The sequence below is a fragment of the Acromyrmex echinatior genome, chromosome 6, assembly GCF_024713525.1.
Source record: "Acromyrmex echinatior isolate Ae372 chromosome 6, ASM2471352v2, whole genome shotgun sequence".
NCBI classification, from domain to species: domain Eukaryota; kingdom Metazoa; phylum Arthropoda; class Insecta; order Hymenoptera; family Formicidae; genus Acromyrmex; species Acromyrmex echinatior.
In genome coordinates, this window is record NC_141857.1 from 318182 (window position 1) to 340440 (window position 22259).

Below are 22259 nucleotides of genomic sequence, written 5' to 3' on the forward strand. Positions count from 1 at the left end.
TGTCTTCTTTTTTTCTTTCTTTCTCTTGAACATCTTTCGTGCACACCGATAGATGCGAAAAGACGGGAGCATGAGGGAAAACTTCGATATCTATGGTACATGCACAGAGCATACGTATCGAGTTGCATACAAAAGGCTTCTAATATCATCCTCGCCAAGCTGCGCTGTACATACATTCTATATACTTGGAATATACAACATTTGGAATTCGATGCCGCTTCTATCCGTAAGCTGCCATTTTCTCTCCGTGCTGGTCATTGTGGATTCGTCGCAAATCTGGTAGTTTCATCTGGTTTCATCTACCATAACATAAAAATGATACGCGACGCTACGCGAATGCTGGAATCTCATGCATATTCGACTTGCCTGGTGGTTATTTGCAATTATTAATGAAAAAAAAGAAGTTTCTTTGAAAGTAAAATGATTACACGTCAACTAATCCACTAAAAAAAATAGCTATCTTTTCCAGTATCGAAATAATAGTTTTGATATGGCGTAACTTTGTGCGGTTTTATGTATAAATCCAATCAAAATGTTTCAACGCAATTGATCCATAGGATGACTAGCGATGGTATAGTGAATTGCTCACTATAGAAGGCTTGAAAACAGCGTTTAATGGATGGTGGTTTGCCGAACTATTTGCACAAGGTGCATCAACGCGGAGGAACAATGTGAGCCTCTTCTTTACAAGCTGACCTGATCCCTTGATGCGGGTGCTAATTTACCGCTAGGAACATTCCGGGGGTTGTGCGATGCGGTAGTATAATGTTTCACAAAGAACCGGTAGTGCATATCGTTTCAACAAGAAGTTATCGTTTGTGATATGTAAATGGATGTAATACTCGCAAACAGTACTTCCTATTTGTAAGAAAGCAGGAAGGGAAACGTAGAAAAGGCAGAAGTGGGAATGGAAATTGTTTTAATTAGAAAAAGAATTACACTTAAACAAATGGGAAAAGTCTTGTAGCAAAAAATTTTCCAACTACCACAAGCTGTCGCGCAAATGATATCTTTTGATGTCAAAGGAACAATGGCGCTAAGTGTACCGATTTATAAAAATGAAGAGGCGGGAAATTAAGAAAATTAAGAAAGCTCGAAGTGCACGCACCAATGAAGCGTAATCGGAAGATACAAGATAGTGAGACGGGATAAGAAGACGTCGCGACGGAAAAATAGAAAGGCGAAGCGAGCGGAAATAGTGGCGGGGTTCATTAGAGTTATTTTGCGACGTTTATTCACATCAGAATGCGAGAACGCTACAAAGAACGCGTTATGTTTGAAATGGTGGGCGATGATGTTCCAAGATTATTCATTCGGGTTGAATTGCGCCAAGCTAGGTCGCTAATAATGCAAGGAAATCATGACGTGTCTACGTCAGTCTAATGGCCCATCGAGGCGACAACAGAGTCTTTATACTAAAGACAAGCGATACATTTTGAGCGTGCTGAAGCATACAAGAGATTTCGCACGTAATGGAGATTTCTTCTTGGGAAACGCTGAAACGCTAGCGAAACTTTTCCCAAGTAATCATTCACTTGTAATTATTTGCGTATAATGCTATTACACGAGCTCTACATTTTCAGCTCTTGATGACGTTTTAATGATACGCTTGAAGAATATGCTGAATGACATTGAGAAAGATGTATGATCTTCAACTAAGTAATAGTCTGATAAATTTTTTTGCCCCTTAATAAGGAAATAAACGAGTGAGTTGTTGCGTGCACCGCGGATATATTGTATACACTGACAGAGTGACGGATGTTTCGCAAGCTTTTTTTGCTTCGCAATTGTTGTCGCGTGTCGCGGGACTTACAACGCGAACGAATCGTGACTTAGTGCTTTTCTGTTCATGAACTGTTGCGTTATTTAATCTTATTACATTTTATAAATTATATTTTTGTTAAGCATCAAGGCCTATTTTATGGAGATTACACGCGAAAAAAAAGGTAACAATATATATTTCACGATATAATAAGTATAATGCCACTCGATGAGGAAGTTTTACGTCGTCATAAAACTGCGTCTATAATGAATTTTTAAGGCATAAAAATTTAAACTTTTAGCCTTAAGTCGTAAGAAATTGACCAATACCAATCGATTATTCTCCTCACATTCGATTGATCGATTTTTTATGGGTTAAGGCTTAAGCTTAAGTTTTATACTTAAAAATCTCATTATAGACGCTGCTTTGTTGCACAAATTTTTCTATTGAACGTATTTTGCTGAATTTTACAATAGTATATAGGAATTTTTGGGATCGCTGATTACAAATTCTAAGTCAAAATTTAAAAAATCAAAACGAGTTTAATAAGTAGTTAAATTGAAAAAAAAACATACATACTCTGGCTTATATTTACGTGTAAAATTTTATACTTAAGAATATTAAAAAATTATAAAGAATATTGGAAATATTAAGAGTATTAAGAATTCTTATTTCATTATCAAAACTTAACGGCTGGGTTCGGAGGGACACTATTAGCATTATTTATCATTATCTTCATCGTCCATTAAACATGAAACGAAGATAATATAACACAAATAGCGTTGATAGCACACTGCCCGAACGCAGCCAACATGTTTTGCTAGTCATTATGACCGCCATTTTAGATCTGCCATTTAAAAGTTGCCAATTATGAATACAGATTTTCTATTGAACAACCTCGAAGACATTAATATAAACATTTCGAAGATATAATATGTTTATTATCATTTTCATCCCAGCATGAATTTCTTTTATAAAAAAATACTAATTTTGACTTTTGTTTCTAACTTATATTCAATGCAAAATAATTACATATTTTTGTTATTCATACATACAGACAAATCTTAGGAACATAACGATATCAAATACATAATTAAATTAAATATCAAAAACGTAAAAACTTACGAAAACTGCGGCAAGAAAGGTGTGCCTTTTACAGGTACACTATATCACAAAGGATTATAGGGGATGGATAATGAATTATCCATCGGGACATATGACTATGAAATATTCACTCGAATACGATTTACCGTATAATCTTCATGCAAAAAATCGTGCATCGAAAATCCTTTCTTGGTAATAATTTTCTCGGCACGGCGGGATGTTCTCAGTTTAGTTGGATACGGCACGATATCTCATCTCGCTCGTATTATTACTGGCCGGCGCAATTTTGCGCAAGAAAGTCCTTTCCGATGGGACAGCAGGGTGAGACGAGAGCGGATTACTTAATCATGCTTGATGCTGTTTACTCGGCGTTCAAAAAGAAAACGGGAAGAAGACGGCCTGGTTCGTAACGTTCTTGTGATCTGCCCGACCTTTATTGCGATGCGCCGCGACGGACAGCCGGGAACGACGCCGCTCTCCAGAAACTGTCAGACTGAAAAATCGACCGTAGCCTTTTTCCTAGACGTTTCTGGAGCGTTGCAATTGCGGCGCCTGTCAAATTGGCATGCCGGGGATAACGGCTACAGCAGATGCCGTGGCTTCGAGCCGTCTCCTTAATTCGAGCTTCCTGTCGGTGACTGCCGTACCGTCGCGTGACACGATCTCTTCCCTTCGTTATTAGCATGCACTCGTTGCAGTGTGATACGTTAAGCATTAAGTTAGTTCAAATTCTATATAATATATAATATTCTGCAGCCAGTAGAATATTATAAGCGCGTTTATTATCCAGCCACTGTATATTTTGCGCGATAATTGGAATATCAATGTTTCGAAAAAAAAAGAATGATATTGAAATTTTGGATTATCTCTTGATTATTAGTTCATGATTCACGATTTGCAGATGAAAATGGCATCAGAAGATAATCAATACGGAGAGGTGACCGCGCGGTTTACGTGTCAAAGTTGATTGAAAAATACATGCTGTTCGCATTTACACGTCGGCAGTATTTCAATCAGCCGCAGGCATTCCTTTGTCGAAGAAATATTGCTTTCTATAAGCGTAAATGTTGGTAGAGCATATCGACGAATATAAATGGTCATTTGCTCATTAACTTGAATTTATATGTGAGTAATGTATGTGTAATGTAATCGATCGTTCACATTTGTTCTATATAATATTACATTTGTGTATATTTTACAATGTTTTACACGGGTATTATGTCTATATTTTTCAGAATTGTAATTATCGTAAATACTTGACTAATTTTCGAATAATATATCAAAATTTTCTTTTAATCTTTAGCTTTTTCAGTTTATTTGCTGGACACATCGAGCGGGATTTGTTGCTTGTTATCTCATTCGTGTATAAAAATGTATAATCCTTCGTTCTTATTACAAACGGAATATCGGCATTTAGATTAATTACAAAAATGTGATAGAGACCTATTTAAAGATAGAAATGTTCAAGAGCATTGACTCTTTTCGTGGTAGTTTAATTTGAAAAGTAATTTTAGATTGAAATGTCGAATGCAGTTGTAAAATATAAATGCTCGAATCAGGTACGAGATTACTTCCGTAGTTAAGACTTTATGAAGAGATCGCCGGAATGAGAAAGTTTTAGTGCTTACATTTTGGCATTGCGCAAACAGGAATAAGCAGACAAGGAGATTGGCATACAGAAATGCACTGAATTACTTTCTGATGATGGAAGTTGCAAAGGGATGAGAGAAAAGCGTAGCGATAAAAATGAGAGAATAACGGGTCATGTATCAAAAGAAGCTAAACTTTTGATTTTACACGTGTCACTTATGTTGATTGCCAATTCTTCTTCATTAATAAAAGTTCCTGTTTACTCACCATTATATCTTTGATAATGTTCTGGAGCGAGTGAATATCCAATAATAATTCTTATAAATTATAAAGAATAGAATGAATTATATCTCTAAAATAAGAAGATAATTTTTAATATACTTATAAAGTATGTATATCAAAAATTATCTTTTTATTTTTCAAAGAGAAATTAAATTATACTTATTTTTATATTAATTATTATTAATTTGTTATAGTTGTGAACACACGTAGCTTATTTCGTTTCTCGTTATGCATAAAGATTATGACACAATAAAAAATATAAAACAACAAATATTAAGCACATTGACCAATTACAATAGAAACATAAGTTAATGATACAAGCAATAGCAAATCCAAAATGTTAATTTGCTTGTTTTCATCTCACCGCTTAAATTTTTTTGTGTATTATACCCTTTATTCTTATTTTCAGATATTATAATTATTAATTAATTAATTAATTAAATAAAGAGAGATTTTGATATATTTTATGAATTAATTATATTGGTTGTAAGGATTATTTTATTGAAACATTTTTATCTTAATATATTTTGCAAGAACTTTTATTGTGCACTTCCTCGCTTTTGACATTCCTCGCTTTTGTCACAATCTGAGATAATAGTGGTGAATAAATAGGAGCTTAAATGTTATTATCTGCCATGACAATCTTCAAAGGAATGACAATTTGTGAAACGCATAAAGCAAAAAAAAACGCGACTATTTTCTCATTTCCTGTCCTTTTTTGTTTTATTTATATTTCAATTTATAATTAACAAATTTAAACTCAATGAATCTAAATGCAATCTAACTTCCTAATATGCACTAATATGTTTTAGTTCTAAAATGAATTTTTTATAACAGATACTGCTCTTTTAAATCCTCCAGGAATAATTTGTGAAACATCGCGATCATATATTCAGTGCATTTGTTCTCATTCCAAAGTTTCGCACATTAAATCGCAGGACCAAGCGGTAAAAGTTCGGTCAATGCTACGAGATAATGGTAGGATATTCGCATCATGTTTCATTTAGAAAGTATGCATGATCCGATTGACGTTCAACCCCATTTCAACCGAATACGGAATATTCATGTCGTAACGAAATATAGGAACGTTCGTGATTCTATTTGAGGCCGCTTGTCACAGTCGAATTACACTATCGTGCTCATTATTTCGTATTCCTATACATTTACTCTGAAATGTAATCATTTTGTCAATTTCCTTCGTTCGAATTGAAAGTATTGAGATCATAGCAGAGTTTCTATCTCAAGGGATTTAAAACCATTAAAGACCAATAGATTATTGACGAAAGGTATATTTATAACGAGTCCGATAAATTTGTAAAAATACTTGCGCATATGATTTTTGCACACAGGTGATGTGTTAGATATTTTCAATCATATCTTAAATAATACACTTTGATATATAATTACATGCAATTTATTAAATTGCCCTCGATTATATAACTTATAATAATTCAACATTTAAGAGGAATAATTTTCTAGAATATCTAATCGCTGCGTGTTATGAAACCTTTAATCTCAACAATACCAGTTTATACAAATGATAACTAAAATATTTAATCCCTGCGAGTGTTATGTAAATTCTTATTGAAGCTTAAGAGTTGGCTTATAATTACTAACGGTATCAGGAAATTTCGTACTCTTCCTTTGCCTCCAAGAATTGACTACATGAGCGCAATGAAGGAGGAAGATCGAAAACGAGGGCCGACGAGCGTGGGTTTCGACGTTGTCGTAGGATATGTTATAAGGCGGCGTTATGTAGTCAACGGATGCTGCAAGAAAGATAGAGAAGGAAGGCAAGCAGGTGGAAGGTAGATAGGTAGGTAGGGACTTGGTTGGAAGGCAGGAAGGTAGGAAGGAAGGAAGGAAGGAAGGAAGGATATGCGCACAGCCCAGGACATATCTGAGCTAGCAGCCTGCAACTTTTCCCATCAGCGCGCAGCAAGCCCCGAGCTTGTTATGCGAAGCTTGAAGCATGTAACGCCAGATGCCACATATTGGCTCGCACCTGACCCACGCCATCTCGTCTGAATCGCCTAGACGCCCACCCTTCGCAACATACGAGACCGGACTCGATCCCCTTTTCGTTCGTCTCTCTGGTCTCTTTTCGATTCCGCGTTACGCCCGATGAAAGGGTTGACTCCGCCGGATCTGTTTGTCCACACGTTCCACACGATTATTTCCTCTCGGAAAAGCCGTATTTCTTCTTCTATCGAGTTGTCATTGCCCGGAACTGCTACTTCAACACACAACGGGAGAAACTTGGGATCAACTAACAAAGGATAACAAAGGAAAGTTCTCTTTCAAGTCATTGTATGTTCTTGTATCGGAAAGAGGCAGAATTGAATTCTAACAAGAAAAATATACATTTCTTTTACAAAATAATATTCTACTCTATTTCATTTCATTTTTTTTTGCCGTAAGTTGTTGAAAATCTCATCGAGAAATCGTAACATCTGAGAGATTTTTCTTCGCGTACCGAACACCACCGAGTTCAGCAATGTTCTGCATGCAAGGCACACATCGAAAATAAAGCCAAAATGTATGTTCAGATGCCTCTATATCGATTTATCTTCCACTTTATAGATAGAGCGAAATGTGACATCGCGTCGCAAATGTAATCGTAATAAATCGATCATTCTAATCCTGATGATGCAGGGCGTTATATAAAAATTTTACGCTATTTCTTATAATGCTCATATTTTTTTTCAGCCGACAATCGAGCGGTTCCATTTTTCATTAATTATTCCCGTGAGTTTTCACGACGGTCGCTGGTGCGTAATTACTTTTACATGTACTGTAGTGACTTCAATGATATAATCGCGCACAGCCGGTTTAATACAGCAGTGCATTCTTCGCAAGCTTAAATTTAACGCATTTCCCTCTCCGCCTGCAGCGCATTTCGCTATTTCCATTGCGGCGCTTCATCTTTTTTTACAAAAGTTAATTACCCCGCATTCGTGGATGCAATTAAGCAACAACTCTCACTCAGCTTATTATTCAGCAGCGAAAAAGATCTTTCGTTGTGCAATATGAGTTACTATTATACGCAAGGAAAAAATACATCACATATTTTCTCTCTTATTCTTGTTAATTATTTATTAGTCATCTCTTTGTATGTAAAGAAACTTTTATATTATGTAACGCATAAACGATACAGATTGACTCTTATACATAAATTTTTTTATTCATATTATATATATTTATTATAATATATTATATTATATATTTTAGAGAAAGCGAGTTATCTTCTTTACTTCTTTTTTTCGTTTCCTTTCGAAATTTTTTCCGCGACGAGATTCGAAAATCGCGACTCGTGATCCGAATCTTTACGGCATTATGTCAAAAAGTTTGGTTCCTCCAATAGTACGTTCGCGGCAACCTTCGTAGACCTTTTTAGAAGCCGCGATCGGAAAAAGAAGTCACGAGAACGATAAGATATTGCGCCTCTTTGCGCCACGCGGCAAATCCGGGATAATCCGCAGAATTCCTGTGGAGACAACGGGAGACAGAGTTTCGTTTCTGGGGAGAATGTGACCGCGCATTCGCGCGATATTCCTTGCACCTACAACCCGTGCCGCGCACGTATTTAGGTTTACGCCGCGTAAAACCTGCTCAACAAACTCGCTAAACTCGGGGGTGGAAGAGCGGAGGGGATTTTTACAAGCTCTGCCTTACTTCTCCTTATCTCGCGTGAGAAGGCAAAGATCGCGAGTGCGTCCAAATTTACGAACCGTAAACTTACGGCTTGCTTGAATGCGAAATCTTGAACATAATGAAAAAAAGCTCTCGTCGTTACATTTAACCATCGTTTTACGCGCTCATCGTTTAAGAATTAGCACGGTTTTATTACGGTCAATTAGAATTTTTCTCATGGACGGTTAATACGCAAAATTATTCTTATTATAACAATTAAAACGTCGAGTTTATTTATTTAAAGCTTTTTAGATAATTTTATTTATCATATAATCCAATAAAAACGTCAAAAATATGAGTGAAGGATATTTAATTAAATTATTAAAAAGTTTTTTATTTAACATTATTTAGTTTTAGATACAAATAATAAAATTTATATATTCATGTTAAATACAAAATAAATTCCGAAAGTACTCAAGTTCTGTTCAAACAAATTTAGTATAAATAATTAATTTAAGCGCGTGACTAATTTTTTTAAATTCTTTAAATAATTGCATTTATTATATAATATAATAAAAATATCAAGGATATGAGTGAAGGATATCTGATTAAATTTTTAAAAAGTTTTCTTTATTTCGTTTTAGATATGAACAATTTAAATTTATATATTCATATTAAATACAAAATAAATTCCGCAAGCAAGAGAGAGATTTTTGTTTAAACAAAAATAGTTTGGAAAAACTATTAAGCCTTCTCATCTTCATGCATGATCATTGCAGGCATCATGAAAATTGTTCTTTCTAAACAGCGCTTTACATTCGACTAGTATGATGAAAAGTTCAAGTAAAAGTTTGCAATGTCTGTCCGGCCGATTCACAGGCAAAATCCTGATGGTGCGGAGGTCGGAAGGGAATAACAAAGAAACTTCGCAACTCCTTTTAAGTCAGGAAACGAGGGGCTGCGACGAGGTTTCTGCTCGAGATCTACAGACAGTGCGTTTATATGTATTTCTAACCATTAAGAAATCCACCAAGTTACGTATTTTTACGAAGAAAAGTACGGAAGAGATGTATATCCGTTATAAATGATTGCTTTCTCAAAAATCATGAGGAGAAATTGGTATTTAAACTTACAAAAGTTTAACTGCAATCAATTAATCTTTTTAAGTACACTTTATAAAATATGGGTGTAGATTTAATATCATGCGATGTATATATAATTTCGTCCGTGTTGGTATTTGGATATGTATAAACACCAGCACAGTGAGAATTATATTTAACGCTCATGTATATTTAACACATTCATGCAAAGTCCACACTCATATTTTTTAAGTCTGTATTCAAGAAACTACAGTGTATCTACCTTGGAATCTTTTTTTTGTTAAAATATTTATAGCAAAATGTATATATTTTTAATATTTCTGAAATACTTAATCACAATTTTAATATTTCAAAAATATTTTTTAATTAAACAAATTCTTAGATGTAAAAAATAAATTCCATTATATTATACTTCTTGTGTCAATATAATTTAAATAAAACGTTTTATGAATTACATCTAAGTAATATTTTTTCAATATAATAATAATTTAAATAATGTAAACGAATGATAATCTTAATTCTCTTTCTCTTTGATATAAAAAGTATGATTATAATAAATTTGGCTTTTGGGAATTAGCGCTGTATTATATGCGCGATAAATTTCAATACTATTAAATCGTACCTTTCATATTTAATTAATAATTTGTATACATATTTGTATACTAACTTTTTAGCCATCTTCAGTACATACAGATGATTCATGGGAAGCGATGAGACTATAAAGCTACAGTATCCATGTTTTTTGTTATTTTAATATCCACAATGTTTCCATGTGAAGTGGTCAATCAATCATTTCTTAGAGTGAAGACTCAACCAGTTGGATAGTGTAACCGTGATTAAGCGCCTCCACCAAACACTGCTGATAAACGTCATTGATATAACAATTAAATCAATAATTAAAATAGCTTCGCAATAAAATTATCGTTTGTATCATCGAAGTGAACTGCTGTCTCGTGAAATTTAAACTGATATTAAATTTAATATTCTATCGTTTTAAATTTCTATAAATTACTTTTAAATTTCTATATTTGACCTTAAAAAAATTAGTTGCGTTACATCAATGACTCCCTCCCTTAACAAATTTATGAATTCGCCAATGTGGGAAATGCTGATAGCGCACTCCTTATATTGCATCATTATACCTTATTTTATATCCAATGAACAACAAAAATATGCTTGGTAAATAAATGTTTTCCTTACTTTTGTTCACTAGCATTTTAGTCATTAAATTTATGACACTATTTATGACAATTAATTAGTAAGTAATTTATGACACTATTGAATCAATTAATAAAAAGTTAAAATAAAAATGGAAAAAATATGAATGACAATTTTTGCGCGCAGTCCAAGATTATCCGCGGAATTATTAGCGATGCTGTCTGACGTATTATAACAGATTAATCTTGGAGTTTGAAATTTATAAATATATGTGTGTAGTATCCCGAATGGAAGAAGTACAAAGATGAAAATCTTTTGAGCTTAAACTCTAATAAAATCGCTCGGTTCTAGGATCTTTGATAAAATCTGTTAGTTCTAGGAGTAAGCTCTTTTCTACGCTAAAAGATATCGAAGAAAAGAGTACTTATTATCTGAAATGAAGAACAGAAGAAGAATGGTAGGAAATACTTCGCCCATATAATGAATTCAGTTTGAGAGCATGCTTTCCGCGTGTAAGATCAAGTGCAAGGATCAAGCGATGCTGCTCCTTTTATCCTTTTATTCCGATTGAATAAATATGATCTATAATTTCGAGGCAATAAAAATTTCTTGTCTAATATAAGATGTCTTTTGTGGGATTCTTTTGCAGATAAGGTAATCATTGAGAAACAATAATTATCCAATTAAATAATTATCTAATTGAACCGAATCGACAATTTCTTGCGTAATGATCCATAAAAGTATTTTTCACAAGCTGTTTTTTTAATTTTTTTACGCATTTTAATTTGACGCCACAAGCCTTTTACGATCTTCATGAAGCCACGCCTAACGTTAAAACTTTAAACGTTATCGCTCTAACGTTAACAGATGCACGTATGAATACAAGCATCTCACGCATATCGCTCACGCATCGATGTAAAAAAAAAGAAGAAAATAATCAGCGAGAGAAACAAAATATACTGGGAGCTTTTAAATTTCTCTAGCTACTTGACTGCCACTGTGCAATTCACTGCAGATCCGTAAGCGAAAAAAATTTCTAGGTCGAACGCAAAGGAGGTGGAGTTTGCGTATAGAAGAATTTGAGAATAAATTTTGCGTTCTATGCTCAAATTAAATTCCATGGTATGATGAAAAAAAAATCCGTGTTCGGCGAAGAGAAAGAGAGAAAGACAATATAAACCGAACTGTTCTCCATCAGAATAGTTCGGTATACGATAAACTGTTTGTTCTGCGTGCACTAAAAATATGACACAAAATGTTACATTAACTTGGAAACGGATCATGTTATGCTTGAATGAGGCATATTGATTTGTTTTGTTGCAAAAAAATATATAAGTCAAATTCATTGATTTAATGTTAAAATCATATACTGTGCTTCTTAAAATTTAATGAGATATGTCAGTAACAGTAAAAATAATTTAATAATTTTTTCATTTAATCTTGTAAAATTTAAAACGTATTGAATGATAGGTAGTTGAAGGAAAAGTGATTCTATCGAGAAATTTTATTAAGCATCAGTGATATTGAATATCTGAAGCATATATCTTCAAAGAGGTTTCCTTCATGAGTATATTTCTTATCTCCAGATATTCCGTGCAATACAGGCGAGCTAAGAACAATGCACAAAATTAAATTCTTTCGAGTATAGAGAAGCTATGCGGACGAGTTACGTACAGAGGAATACTATTCGGTTCTATTTTTTTGCACAACAAGTTAAGTGTGAACGCAGCACATGTAAAAATTCAAAAAATTCACGGAGGCATGCCATCGATTTTTTCGCGCGGTACACATATTTAATCTCCCACATCACTGATTTAACCTTTTCTGTCCTAAATTCTGCTGCGAGCAGCACGATTCATTGACGTTTTCGTTCGACGCTGAACTGAACGACGACGTGTCAACAGATATCAGGAACAAATTCGAAAATACATTTCCGGTTAAATGAAATATAATAAAACAAGTGTTTACGATCCTACACAACCGCATACAATAGCCATGCGATACGCAACGCAACGTGACGGATGTCTATCCCCGCATGCGAGGGTGGTCGTGCAACGGCAAATGGCATGTGATTTGTCCCCGGATGCCAATCGTTGGAAAATTTTGGTCGTACTAGAATGGCTGGATCAATGTTTCACGAGTTACTGCATTGCCCTTCTGATGGGCAAAGCGATCGTGTGCATGCTGTACACGAATCATCCTTGACGTACTCACTAACTGTTGTATACATTCTTTTCTCCCCGTAAAATATTTCTCTCTCTCTCTCTCTCTCTCTCTCTCTCTCTCTCTCTCTCTCTCTCTCTTTTCCTTTCAACAATATATATTCTGATTTAAAAAGATCGCCAATGTATAATTGAAGACCGTTGACATTTAATCTTTCGGAAGTGACGAGATAAGATTTGGTCAATTATATTCTTCATATTATATCTGCCAATTTGAATTATTGTTATGAAAATAAATTTAATCCAAGATCCATTTTGACCAAATATGGCCTTCTTCATTTATTTGAATAAATTTATTCATTTTTTTTTATAAGAGTTATGTCATTTTGAGTCCTTGAGATTAATTAATGCCTTTTAGTCAACATAAATTAAATGGATCTCACAGACTCAGTGTCGGTAATTGTGTTACAGATTTTAACGTCAGCTTTGGAAGGTTAAAGGCTCTATATTATGGAGTACATATTAGTAGAGTTTTAGCGGACTTCGAGCATACGTGTGATAATGGCATTGAAAAAGGTGGAAACACGGCACAGTATTAACGGTAACGATAATGATATGGCAACAAGTGCTTTTAACATTTCTTAACAGTAATGCTCATTGCATTCTTGGGAAAGTACTTAACATGCTACTCTCAAAGGACCTTACCGTAACAGTTTTGCGGCATGATGAAGCACGATATGGCTGTTGGTGAAGTAGTAAGGAAAATGGAGATACGTCTCGCGATGTCCAGACCATTCGAATGAATTCTTAAAGCAATCTAATGGTTCTTTTGTTTGTTTGTACCGCATTCTTCTCTTTCTGGCTTTTCTGGCATCATCGGCATGTCTATTTTCTTAAAATGTTACACTCGATCTCTTTCTGTACTTCTTTTCTATATATAGGCGCGTATACATTCATAACGTATTTCTTACTTTCACATTTTATTTTCGTCCTATTTTCTTTACGAGGTCTTTCTACGAAATGGATATGTGGAAGACATATGTAGTGTGTATGTCTGAAGCAACCATCACGCATCGTTAAACATTCAAAAATTCAAAGTAGAGACAGCTCGTTTTTTCCTCGTTTTTCTTATATCGCGGTGCAGCAGTTTTCCTCGCCTTTACTACCTTCCGAGGATCCAATTTTTCTCTGGCGTATCTTTGAGCCGGGAATAAGAAATTCTTCAAACTTTCACGCAGGCTCGCAACAAGTGAATTTCATTTAATTCCGTACGACATGTTATGCAAGCGACGCCTCAAATGTAATTTGGACAAGATAACGTCGTGTGAAATTAATACGAACGGCATTACCGGGTGGACGTATGCAATGCGCACGCCGCGCCGATCTCTATTCTCTTTCTTTTTGCTCGGGATCGGTGGTAAGAAAGCTTGGGAGGAGTACCCGATCTGTCAAGGCCAGCTGCTGGAGGGCGAACTACTTGATTTACGCCTTTCTTCCATCTTCACTCGCGGAACATCCTCTTTGCCTTTCTCCGCCTTTCTCTTATTCTTCCCTTGAATGCCCTATTTCATCAGCTTAATTCGCTAGAGACGTGAATGGTCCTAAGTGTTAAAAGCTAACTTTTATCTTACTTTTTGCCTGTAAACAAGTTTAAATATGACAGCGTGAAAATACAAACCACCGTGGCAATTTGTTCATTCACTACGAAGTTTGCCGATCTTCCTACGCATCGAAGTAGTAATAAAGCCTATTTCGAAGTACGAAGGTTTCGACTGATTCGTTACCCGCATAACTTTTGCCTCCTGAATATTTCCCCGCAGAGTCTTAACGAGTTTCTGATTCTTAGAAAGTTCTCTTAGAAACGATTATATTCGAGGCTTGTAGTTGCAAAACTCGTTAAATCCACTGTAAGGTATTTTGAGCAAGGACAAGAAAAACTAATTGCTTGTCTATGAATTAACAGACTCAGTTATTTATATTATATATCAAATTACCATGCTTATTTAAATATTAACCGATACATTTACATTTACATTTACGTACACTGTACGCTTTTGCCATCTATACATCCTGTGCTTTCTCTTTAATTATTTCTATTTATTCATAATATATCCGCGTATGAATATTTTCAAAGTAATAAATGGATTTGAGTAAATAATATTTCATAGGGTAATTTTATGGGATACTCTTTTATGTACGTTTCAGATAAGCTTTTTTTGCGGGGAGAGATTTGCGTCGTATAATTTTTTAGGAGTTACATGTGGAGGGTGGTTATTTTTGTTTGTCTGCACAATGTGGTTATGAACTGCGAAGCGAATCTGTTTACTATCCAGTGTTACAATGTGGTATAAAAAAAGTTTTTTTGTCGGCACGAAAAGAAATGATAAATTTCTGATATAAACTGCCCTCGGTTTAATATTCTTTCCTTCAAAGAACTCTTCAAGAACGTTCTTACTACCACCTGCTATCGCTAAATTATCGTCGTCTGTCATCAGCATTACTTTCAACGCTTTAAAATTATGTGTATATATATATATATTTAATATATTGTACGAAGTAAGAATTTGTTAATCAGTTAAATAAAATCTAAGGATAAAAAGAGACTGCATTCACCTCTGTGAGCTTCTTTTTTTTATCTTGTCATATACATTCCAAGCAAAAAATTTTGAATTGACTTTTTAAAAATTGACATTGGGATTACTTATCTAAATATTCATAACAATATGTTTCTTTAACAATAATTCTTTTACATCTAATAAACGTTATTAAACCTAGAGAATTATTGTTAAAAATTACTTATGTTGTAAATAAAAATTAAAAAAAATGCCAATTTTCAAAAAGTGTTTCTTAGGCTTTTACTCTGAAGTATATATATTTGTTTTAGATAGCACATCTTTATATCTTGGACTGTACATGTTACTTTCGTTATGTTTCTTTTGCGAAAAACTGTTTTGAAAAAATTCCGAACGAAGCACATCTGTTCTTTATTTCACTATATTTCACTATATTTCACTCTATTTCTCCTTCGAAAAACCATTTCGAAAAAATTCTAAGAGAACCATCTGTTCTTTATTTCGACGTGGAAACACGCGCAATAACGACACTGTTGTCAGGGTTTATACAGAGCATATTTTGCTTTCTGTTCCAGCGTCAAGACGGACATGGGTGCAGCTGGTGCGGTGTCTAGGCTCTACATTGCAAATGCGAATAAAAAGGACAGCGGGAACTATAGCTGCGCTCTGGCGAACGTAGCAGCAGCCACTATAGTGTCCGTCCACGTGCTAAACGGTACGCTTCCGCTTTGAATATTTTCATATTTCAACGCATTTCCATATGTCGTTGATATGCGAGGCAAGAGAAACGTGACAATATCGATGTAAAAAACATCAAAAACATTAATAAGTAAAACTCGCCCAATAAAATAAATTGAATTCATTAAAAGCTATATATAATTAAACTACAATACGTAAATAAGTGAATATACATTAAAAACCATATAAATAAACAGTTCAAAATTATTTATCAATGTTTTCCCCGAGAAATATATTTTCCGGATGCAAATGGGAAACATTGTTTGCTTAAGTTTTACATGAAATTTAAGGGGAGTAGTTAAAATTAGCGGGAAAGTTCGTGTTTCTCTGATGCAATGAAACCATTCGTCACGCGATTCGAATGTCTCGGGTGATAATTCGTCGTTCTCTTATAATTGTGTATCAGAGAGAGAATTCACCCAGTCAAGCAATCAGTCGCACTTGAAATCACAGTTCAAAGGATCAGACTCTGCTCGCTACCGATAACGGCGTTTGGCAGACTTAAAGGAAAGCAGCGGAGGATGCCAGTCACCTTCGTGGGGACGTACGGCGCCTATCGATATAATTTTCCACTCCTTTGCACGGTCGATAATTGATTTTCCACGGCTTTTCAACGGCGCCAATGCCTATTACCGGTCTCTCTTTTCTTTCCTGCACCGCCTTCCGTTTCTCAGCTTGCCACCTCCATCTACCTCACGCTCCAAGAGGTCGGTGTTCGCTTTCTTCTCCTCACATCTTCTTGCGCCAATCGATCGTGTAGGAATACAAAGCTGTGATTTCATCAGGGTAAATAACTGGCGCCGGACGCGACCGAGTTGGAGATGCTGCCATTGACGGGTCGTTCGATCGCTCTTCGTGATCTTCACTTGGTCTCCATTTCCGTTTTGCCAACGAGTTTCTTGCACCAAATGACATTTTTTTGATTGTATTAATAGAAAATAATCGACTTCCTTGGTGCAGGGGAGAAAGAAATGTGAGAATAAAATGTGGAAGGGGTGACTATATATCGAAGTGTCATTAAGATGCTACTAAAATGCTGCCTTTATTCTTATGCTGTCATCTGTATTTATTCGTACATTTTTTTTTTGTTTCTCGTGAGTAACTTGTACTGTTTCGTGTGCTTCTGTTTAGAACCAACGCGTGGTGTATTCATATAAAAGTTGGGAATATACAGGTTGACCCATTTCTTTCTTCAGCAAGCCGGACTGTCGCAAAATTCTCCTTCCTTTATTTGTAATCTTCTTCATTCTCATGACATAGTCAAATTAGTGTTTAAAATGTACATTATAATGCATATTATTGCCGTAGCGAGTAAATTTTTATGCTTCTAATGGAAGCGATGTAAAGGAAGGGAAGTTTTACTGTTGGAAATATCAGGCACGAGGTAGTAGAATTAATTTATCGTGTTGATAGATAGTTCATTCATATTCAAAGTTACAAATCATACTATGTACAATTTGATGGGAAATAGACAAATATGATCATTCTTCGGTGGGATTGGCATGGCTAAATATTGATACGATTTCGTCCGAGTTAATTCGGTTAAACAACTGAATGTATTGTCCTAATTCACCGATGCAATCCGTAATCCAGGAAAATTGCCGGATATGTTTAGTTTGAACTGCTTTTCTGTTCGACGATCAGCAATTTTCAGCGTGTTGCTTCCGCTTTTGATCTATTCCTGAATGACATTTTCGCTGTTTTCTCCCTGGCGCTTTTCTCTTTTATCTCACGATGACGTAAACCACGAAACTTTCGTATCACGACGAAATAGCACGTAAGTCGAGTCGATGACGCGTACTCTTGTGGGAAATGCCGCTAAACACAAGGTTTATAGTGGCGGATGGGCGATGCCACTGCAAGACGGTCGATACTGTGGGTTGGGGAAACGTCTTTCGAACTTATGGCGAAGGAGCTCAACGAGTTTTCACGGCGGCTTTTCGCGCCCGGGGCTGCTCACAGACGCCGCATCTATGTAGGTGATGTGCATTATTTACGGCGGATTACCTTAAGTCGGCCCAATACGAGAGTTCGATCTTCTTCCGGCAAAGTTTGACGAGGGAGCACTCAAGGAAATGCTTGGTCGCGACGTATATAATCTACCTAGTTCCTTTTTGCGAAACGACGTTAATAATCTTTAGTTGCTCGACCGACGGCTACTCTGTTTCGCTGCGAAAGGCAGTTTAGAAAGTTAGATCTCCGTAGTTTGTATCAGATGCTTCATTTAAATTCGTATGCACGCGCGCCCTTTGGCACTTACTCTTTAATTAGACGTGTTCGATCAATACCCGGCCATGACGACATTCTTAACTATGTTCCTCCTACGAAAACATATTATCGGCAAAACAAGTGTCTTATTATCTGCTGCAAGAGGTATGAACCAAGTAGAGTTAGAGTTAAGCCACCGTTACCATCCTGATGAGTATGCGGAATGCGCAAGTCGGAGAGTTATTACCGCAGGTGTTATGCTAGTAACTACAAGAGCGATCATAATACTGGAAGTAATGCGAATTTGCTTGACAAGTAGTCGGACGCTCGAGGGTCGCATTTGAAAGTAGTTTGCCATGGCGAGAGTCGATCCACGTTCTGAAATTTCATGTAGCTCTATGCATCGTGAAATGTTTCGTACATCCGACTTTGGCTCGTTTATCCGTTTATGCATGCGATTGGCACTAATGATGTCCATCGAAGTGAGCAATTTGCGAGCCGAGAATTGTGGTCATCTTTGATGATCGTCACACGAATCGCATCCTAATACCTTGATCAATCGAAGATCGATTCTTCGAGTCGTGCTTTGCATGAAATGGCCATCGGATTTCAAATGTTCCCCTCTTTAACTATAATAGCTCTGGAAGCTTACAACCATCTTTGGCAATGGTTCCAATAAATTATATTATATATACATATATCGTTCCTTGACTTCAAAATAACACAAATCAATAAAATTGAGAAGAAGGGAAAAACTATTTTTCAAATTGACAGAAAATTATTGAGATTAATCAAATAATATCAGCAAAAATAATATATTCTTAACATAATCAAATGTTATTTTCGTTATTTTTTCCGTTGTTTCTTCAATTCTTAAATCAGCCTTCTTGAATTGTAATGTTGTCTATCGATTTTTTTACGAAGTTAATAGGGTTAATGTTCACCTAACTCGTTCATAATAATAACTAAAAAATTAGGTTATTCATGTCCTTATCATTTTTTAAATAAAGGAACGCCAGACAAAGAAATATTAAGTATCTGAAATATTATAGTCAGCTTTTATTTTATTTACCAAAAGATAAAATCATATTGCAGCGTAAAATATTTACCTAACTCATTTATTCTTGAAAATCATACTTTTTAAATTGTACCATTTTTTAAGTAAAGAAGTAATATATCTCTGTATGCCAGATAAAGAAAAATATTACAGAAAAATATAAACAGAAATATTACAGTCAGTCTTTATTTTATTCATGCAAAACAAATAAAATAATATTACAGTTTAAATGCGACGCAATATTAATATTTAAATAAACTTTACAGTTCTTCAGTTTAGTATGCAAATGTAAACCGCACTTGTTGGCGCTGAGAGAATGCGTTGGATATAACAGTTATACCAAGCAATGAAAGCTGCTTCTGACGTAGAATTTACGAAAATGAAAAAAAAAACGGAATGATTTTGGTTCCTTTGCAACAAAATGCTTGACGTAGTTATAGCAGCCTTTCTAATCGTTTCTTTCCAATTAATATACCTTACGATATAGTAGAACACCTCTTTACAATTAATTATTCTCGAGATATGCCCGTGATTATTAATTAAGTGCAAGCTGGACTGGAGATGAAGCACCATTACTCGGTACTATCTCATCGTGTTCATCTGAAGGGCTTTCTCGCACGACACCTCTCTTTTTCCTTCTATTTCTACTCGTTCTCTTACTTTGTGATCTTTTCACTTTCGTTCTCTTCTCGTAGAAAATTAAAGTCGTCGATAAGATCCTATTCCGGTATCTCTTGTAACATAAGCACGTTTCGCCTTACAGAATAAAAAATTTAATAGTAAAAGGACTCGAGTAAAGGCGGAAGACTAAGTCTGTTGCGAGACACTAGAAACATAGAAATAAATGTAAAATGATGGAATAGCAGTCGGATAAAAGTGATCGATGGGAAAATGTAGAAGAGCGCGTGAGTGGCGGACTGTTCGTTCTCGGAAATGAGTGGTTCTTAGCCTAGTTAATGCCTATGAGGAGACAAGTGACTCGGAGTTGGAGCAGTAGTTGGCCGGTTGGTTCTGGCATGTATATGTACGTTTTGTGTGTGTGTGTGTGTGTGTGTGTGTGTGTGTGTGTGTGTGTGTGTAGAAGCGGTGGTAGAGAGGTTATTTCGCGGGGTGTCACGCCCTACCCATTAATAATCGTAGCCGCAGGCTCCAGGAGGACTACACGTCGACCCGCCTCTATCCCTTCTATGACACTGAAGTCTGGCCTCGCCTCTTCGGCATCACTGCGCTCCGTCAAGTCTGACCCTCTCATTCTCTTTCTCTCCTCATCTCCGCGTCCTTACATCGTCGACGTAAGATCGGGCGTGAGGAGTTTGCAAAGCTCTCTCGTCGCAAGATGTAGTTAAGGCCCGCTCGCGCATGGCCATGTATAATACACAGAAGGAATCTCCGGAGAGCGCTTGACAGCTCATTTCGCATCTGCCTTTTTCTACCGAGGCGTTCCTTTAGAACCTTGGCTCCAGGGCCGTCTTCTAGAAGACCGGTGGAAACAGAAGAAACTGATATCTCTGAGTTTCGCCGAGTGCGTGATTAATCGTGCGGTTACGTGGAATATTATACAATTCTCGAGTCAGTAATGTGAATTAAAATTTATGCTCATGTCCTCGCTGAGATAGCAAAGTGGCAGCAATTAATTTTACTGCACTCAAATAAGCGGTCGATGCAATTTGAAATTAAATTTAGTTCATAGCCTCTTCGAAATTTAATATAGATGTGTTCACACCAAAATTACGGGAGATAGCATGAACATCGAATCTGCGATCAGCTTTGATAAATTTGTGAAGATCCGAATATCATATTGCGTACTTGCACGATGGCAATGTGCAATGTGATTAGCGAAGTCAATGAAATTATGCCGAATTTGCACGCTACATTACGGTATCACGATATGTATGCGTGTGGCATATGAGTGATCGGCTGATTAATTTGTAATTAAAGCAGAGGTCGAATAGCGAAATATTCTGCATAATCCGTGTCAAATGAATAGATTTCCACTGATTAGATAAACTACTAAATATTCTGCACGATCTAAAATTCGCTTTAATCTCATTATTATATAATGTATGTGTGCTCGTTATGTACACACACATACATATACAGTGTCTCGTAAAGACCGTAACAACGCTTGAGGGGAAATTCCTGAGATTATGTTGAGACGAAATTCCTAATATGTATCAAATTATCGAAGCTATAACAGTCTTTTAAATGTAATAAATATTAATAATTAGAAATATCAATAATTTTATCTTTGTAATCTTTATATTAACAATTAGCTTTCACTTTTAGCACTTTGCGTTATACTTGAACGCGTAAATTTTATAGGCTGTATGATTCATTAATTCTAAATGCTTATAATTAAAAAACTATTATATTATTGCCTCGATATTTTAGTATTAGAATTTTCATCTTAAAAAAATTGATCTCAATTAAGAATTTATTGTTAAACTTTTTACGATCTTTATAGGATACCTTGTATTTTAAACTGAAACCAATTTGTACATGAGATTAAATAAACCTTTAATATTAACGGTTATGAATATATAATAAATTGTTAAAGTATTTAAAAATTTTGTTAAATGAAAATCTAAAGAAATTGGAAAGAATGATTTTGCTGAAATATTTAAAAAATTAGATACAGATCGGAAATATAATAATTTTATTGAATTGTTAAAATAATTGTGTAGGATGCTCAAGCTGGTTGCTAAAATATCAAAATTTTGTGCAGCATTATTCATGGTTGAGTTTCCTACATAATTATTTTAATAGTTTAACAAATTTATTTTCAGATCTGCATCTAGCTAAATTTTCAGATTTAAGCAAAATGATTCTTCCCATGTAATTATGTTGGTTTATCTAAATAATTATATTAAACGTTTAAGCTGATTGTTAAAA

At 35.2% G+C, this 22259-nt stretch overlaps 1 protein-coding gene and 1 long non-coding RNA gene across 10 annotated transcripts in view; one reads left to right on the forward strand and one right to left on the reverse strand.

Annotated features, from left to right (window-relative positions):
* LOC147909255 (uncharacterized) overlaps positions 1–3731 on the reverse strand; it is a 183586-nt gene extending 179855 nt beyond the window's left edge. Inside the window, exon 1 of the long non-coding RNA XR_015545449.1 lies at positions 3013–3731. This is a non-coding gene — a long non-coding RNA (uncharacterized LOC147909255). The remainder of the gene's footprint in view (positions 1–3012) is intronic.
* The window catches only part of LOC105154834 (defective proboscis extension response 14), a 204661-nt gene that overhangs the window by 175157 nt on the left and 7245 nt on the right, over positions 1–22259 (forward strand). For all 9 annotated transcript variants that reach the window (XM_087407155.1, XM_087407156.1, XM_087407153.1 and 6 more), the window contains one exon: positions 15940–16079. In XM_087407155.1, coding sequence (XP_087263281.1) covers positions 15940–16079 — 140 coding nt within the window. The remainder of the gene's footprint in view (positions 1–15939; positions 16080–22259) is intronic.